The sequence below is a fragment of the Brassica oleracea genome, chromosome C7 (genome assembly GCF_000695525.1).
Source record: "Brassica oleracea var. oleracea cultivar TO1000 chromosome C7, BOL, whole genome shotgun sequence".
NCBI classification, from domain to species: domain Eukaryota; kingdom Viridiplantae; phylum Streptophyta; class Magnoliopsida; order Brassicales; family Brassicaceae; genus Brassica; species Brassica oleracea.
In genome coordinates this window covers 4,803,700-4,808,510 of record NC_027754.1, presented here as the reverse complement: position 1 = coordinate 4,808,510, position 4,811 = coordinate 4,803,700, and the positions used below count along the sequence as shown (strand labels likewise).

The following is a 4,811-nucleotide window of genomic DNA, read 5'->3' as shown; positions in this document are numbered from 1 at the left end:
ACCATCATTTATTGACAAGATCAGATCATGATTCATCTCTTGGTCTACCAAGTCTTTTTCTTTTGCCAGTCCTTTCCAACCAATTCAATCAAATCAGTAAATCTAAAACACCAACTTTCTAGTGTGCAGATTTCAGGTTCTGGTCATCATATACGAGCTTATAATTAGTCAAAAACAACTACGTGGAGCTCTAGGTCTCAGCTAATACATTTAGCTTGAAGTCAACACAAACGAGCAAAGAGAAAAAAGAATCTGAACCACTCGTTTGATCCAAGAAAACGATTAAAGAACAAACAATCCAAACACACAACACAAGCAGACATAGAAACAAAACGTCCGAGAGAGTAAGAACCTTCATTTTCAGCCAAATCCTAAGAAAATGTTTAGTTACATTTAGCATGTTCATTTTATGAACGCCACGACTAGCGGCAGCGGCAGAAAATAAAGCTAGGGCAGAAGAAAATTCTTTGATGTTCTGATTAAAAACAGCCGCAACGGACAATCAAAGACATGAAAACGGAATCGCCGCTGCCGCTGAAATTTCGAGCGTCGTATTTGCTGGGTTGAAGTTGACGCAGCGACTTGAAAAATGGAGGATGTGATTGTTTTTACAAAACCCAGCGACAACGATGATAGTTATTTGCTTTATATTTTTGAAACGCTGACGCGGCCGCGGCGTCTCCAAAAAGAACAGGCCTATTATAGCATACTTTTTGCGAACATCTCACCTTGAGCCACGGTGGTGTCTCCTCCTTTCTGGACTCCCATAAGGAGAGTAAGACCTATCTCTCCTCGACCTTTCCCTGCGAGGTGGCGGAGAATAGTCACGCCTTCCTCTCAAAGGTGGTCGTCTTGCTGACCTACGGTCTCCATAATCATCACGCCCATAGTGACTACCACGGTCTCGGTCACGACCCCCTGAAAAGAGTTGAGAGTTTTGTTATTACTTTATACACTCTTCTAAATCCCTAAAGAGAATAGTTTTAACACGGTGGATTTTACCATGATCCCTGTCGTTTTTCAGACCAAGATAGTGCCCTGGAGTGGGAGTTCTTGGACGCTTCCTCCTTGACTGTAAGAAAAACAGTATCAAAGTGAATTGACCAATACGCACAAGAGAATTCCAAGTTGAACAAAGAAAAAAAAACGACATTGATATAACACCAGGTTCACAAGAATGCAATCAATGAGCATACACTAAAAAAAAAAAGCTAGCAATACCATAAAACCCTTGGCTAAAAGTTGTTGATAATGTCGTTGATTAGTTGAGAGTTGTATAGATGTTGGGGTTGGGGCAATATTTGATTAGATGATCATGATCATTGGTAAAAGCCTAAACTTGAGCCATTGATCAAGCTGTGTTATGAATGATGAACTCGTCATCTTTTGGTTGCTGACGCAATAAACTTTCTGAACAGCAATAAAGAATGATGATAATCAAACTTATAAGAATATTGCAGCAGAACTTTAGTAGTAAGATTGTTGTTTACCCTTTCAACAGTAATGTAACGGCCCTCCAGAACAGACTGGTTCAGGTACTTAATGCAGCGGTCAGCATCTTCGTAGCTATCCATTGTAACAAAGGCAAAACCACGAGAAGCACGAGTCCGGGGCTCCACCACAAGAAAGCAGGAGGCAACCTGATGAGAAAGCAACTCATTAACGAAAGGTTAGAGATTCAAGAGCCAAATACTGAGGATTTCCCCTCCTTGGAGACTCAAGCTGAGACATGATTTACCTTCCCCTCCTTGGAGAAATGGGTTTCAATCTCCCTCTCTGTGACCCTTGTAGATAAGCCCGTCACGTAAAGAGTATTCCCAGGGTTTGCAGTTTCAGTCCTGCCAACCATACATTTTAATTAACAGAGATAACAAAGACATTAGAAACTAACTATTCGATCACAGGTACCACTGTTACATACAACAAAACAATAGAACCTTTAAAAAAAAATCAATAACTGACCTTCGATGGCCCCTCTCCCTCGACCTCGACCTAGAGAAGATACGTCACCAAAAGAAGAAGATTAACATACAGGCATATACAGAGTTATTTTGATGAAATGCTAAAAATGCAAAGTTAACAAATATGACATAAAACTAACCTTCCGCGGCTTCTTGATCTTGATCTATGCCTTGGGACAGAACTCGACCTAGGTCTGGACCCAGATCTTGATCTTGATCTGGACCAAGACCTGGACAGTTCTCTCAGGGGTGAAGGAGATTGTGAATCTCTGATGCAAAAAAAAAAAACAAAGATTAAAAAATTTATAAAACCCCTCCTAGTCTCCTACATTGACTTTTATCAAAAATCTAGACATGAATTATGTGTTATATCTCTCTTCCAGTCTTCTTATTCAAACACATCACAGTCAGTTATATGAAATCATAAAGTAATCAGCCAAATAACGTAGCATCAACTAAATAATCCAAATTATCAGCTCTATAACCCAAAAATCAGGGCTTAAACAAGTCAATTTCATCGCAATTGTGCAAAATATCGAAAATTTACGCCAAAGAGCTATGCTAGTGTAGAGTTATCAAATGTCAAATCTGGACAGGACAAGCACAAATTTACGATGTCGAGACAAACGATCTCGCACAATGGTAATGAAATTCGAAGAAATAGAAATAGAAATCTACCTCATTCTCGGAGAATCCGGCTGCAAAGGAAAACGAATTAAAACAAAATTCGAGAAATTAGTTGGGTTACCCAGAAAGATCAAATCGGATCAAGACTAATGGAAACAAAAGAAGAGATATATAGAGAGAGAGTTACCATTGCCAAAGAATGAAAAATCAATAGAATTGCGACAGAGACGGAGAGAATTAGGGTTTCACTGTCAGAAATCCAAAAAAAAAAATGAACAGAATAAAAATGATTACGTGGTAATTACTCAATTATTTATACAGATCCGCTCGTAATCCCATGTGGCAAGACTCATCTTCACTGCTGTACGCACCCATGCGTATCTATCTATCTATCTATGACAATAAAAAAGACTTTTCTCCCTTCTCATGCTGCCACGTCACCGCAGAGGTTGGGGCATTTTAGGACACATGTACACTGTTTGAAAAACTTTCTCAAAATTGTGTTTTCAATTCGTTTTGACTTGGACTAAAGGACTTCAGTGTTAAGTTTGGCCCAGTAACCCAATACGAGAAGTTAGGGCTATCTTTCAGAAACAAACTGTGTAGAGATGAATCCACGGCTCTTGCCTCTGTCGTTTCGCTTCACCTGAATCACCTCCCACAAAGTTCTTTCTGCAAAACGGTTGTCATTATGGCAATCAATCATCAATCCCCACTACTTTTGCTTCATTGCTTTTTACTTTGTTTTCACCGTCGCTCATGCTGATATATGGAGCCGTTCTGCGAGACTTCACCGATAATCCATCTCTTGATTCTTGATTAGAAAACCCTAAATCGTTTTAAATTAGCCCTGAGGATGGCAAATCACAGTTCCATTTATATGAGCTCAAGTGTTTAATCGGAAAACGGTAATAAATAAGATGTGGGTTTAAACAAAGACGTCTTATTAATGGTCGGAAATATCAACGTTCGGTCGGTTACAAGGGGAAAGAAGAGAGTGAGACAGAAAGGAAGCCGGTGGCTCGATGAGCTACCGGAAAAGTACAACTAACGGCGAGATGAAGCAAAGGTGAAAACCCTAATCTAGCCGCCAAGTCTTAGTCAGTGATTTCGGATCCTTCTCTCGTTGTCTCCCCTTTCCCTTATATAGACGTCCTGATGCCTCGTCCTTGACCTAATTTACGCCATCTTGGTGGGCCTCCTCTGCTGGGCCGAGAAGCCCGTAGGCATCCGAGCAGCCGCTGAGCTGGATGTACTTCAGTCGATGATGATCAACTAAAAGTACCCAAGAGTCAAGCCGAGAGACCTGACTCTTGAGCCGACCGATCGAGCCGTCGCTCTACCTAATCCGGGCCAGGCCTTTCTATTCCTCGGGCCTTGTGGGATGGTCAAATCCATCCTCTACACCTACGAGGGATCTGTTGTTGAACATTCCACCAGCTAGGGGTTTGGTGTTGAACACTGAACCTAGTAGGGGTTTGTTGTGATCCCCTCTCATTTCTTCAAGTTTCCTCCGCGATCAAAGGTACTTTCTCTCTCTTCTTCTTTTATCTCTCTAAGTGTTATAGCCTTCATTCGACGCGTTCTTCGCCGCCTTGTTCTACCATGTCGTCGGCTCAGGGGTTATCGAGGCAGCAAAAGGGGAAATCAGTTGCGGCGGCATCAGCTCCGGCAAGGGGTCCTGACGGAGGTTGTATCGGGGATCTCGAGTCGACTCATCACGAGGCGATGATGGACACAGTTGATTTGTCTCGCTCCCAGAGGCTTTTGGTCGCAGATGCTACACGGCTTGCGAGGGAAGGGAGCGAGAACGTCATCGTGGGGGATGCGACAGAGTGTGCGAGAGACGGACAGAGTGGGGCGGTGCCCGTTGACTCGATTACTTTGAGGGTTCGCGCAGTGGAAGACGATTCTTCGGAAGACGATGACTCCGAAGCCGAGTCGTTTCCGACGACCTTCTATCCCGAAGGGATTTTTGAGGAGCTTTCGCGACTACATCCTGATTTATTGCGCCCTGCTTTCGTGGCCGGTTAAGATTGGGACGGTGTGGAGGAGACTAAGTCGACCGTGAGGAGCGTGAAGAGGGTTCTTCGGGCCAAGAACGCTACAGACGTGACCTTCCTCATTCCTTCGAAGGAGCAAAGGCCTTGGTCTCCTCCGATCGGGTACCAAACAGTATACAAGTCTTATTTCCAGGATGACACTCGCTGTTGGTTCCCCATC

General features: G+C 43.0%; 1 protein-coding gene across 2 annotated transcripts; it reads right to left on the bottom strand.

The window, feature by feature from the left end:
• Positions 1–239: 239 nt before the first annotated feature.
• Positions 240–2,854, bottom strand: LOC106303709 (serine/arginine-rich splicing factor SR45a-like). Of its 2 annotated transcripts, XM_013740012.1 has the most exons (9): positions 2,776–2,854; positions 2,640–2,659; positions 2,102–2,230; positions 1,963–1,992; positions 1,739–1,838; positions 1,491–1,640; positions 1,003–1,072; positions 701–918; positions 240–393 (listed from the first exon to the last, which is right to left on the bottom strand). In XM_013740012.1, the coding sequence occupies exons 1-8, from the start codon at positions 2,776–2,778 to the stop codon at positions 725–727; spliced, it is 696 nt and encodes a 231-aa protein (XP_013595466.1). In that variant the 5' UTR covers positions 2,779–2,854; the 3' UTR covers positions 240–393; positions 701–724. The 2 variants fall into 2 exon arrangements, with proteins under 2 accessions (XP_013595466.1, XP_013595465.1); XM_013740011.1 differs by having other exon boundaries at positions 240–918.
• Between the last annotated feature and the right edge of the window lie 1,957 nt (positions 2,855–4,811).

What these genes read in the sequence shown, in the direction of transcription:
- LOC106303709 (XM_013740011.1), bottom strand. An exon ending in GTTACATTACTGTTGAAAGG is followed by an intron (nt 1,073 to 1,490) that starts GTAAACAACAAT and finishes TTTTTCTTACAG; the next exon opens with TCAAGGAGGAAGCGTCCAAG. An exon ending in GAAAAACGACAGGGATCATG is followed by an intron (nt 919 to 1,002) that starts GTAAAATCCACC and finishes AACTCTTTTCAG; the next exon opens with GGGGTCGTGACCGAGACCGT.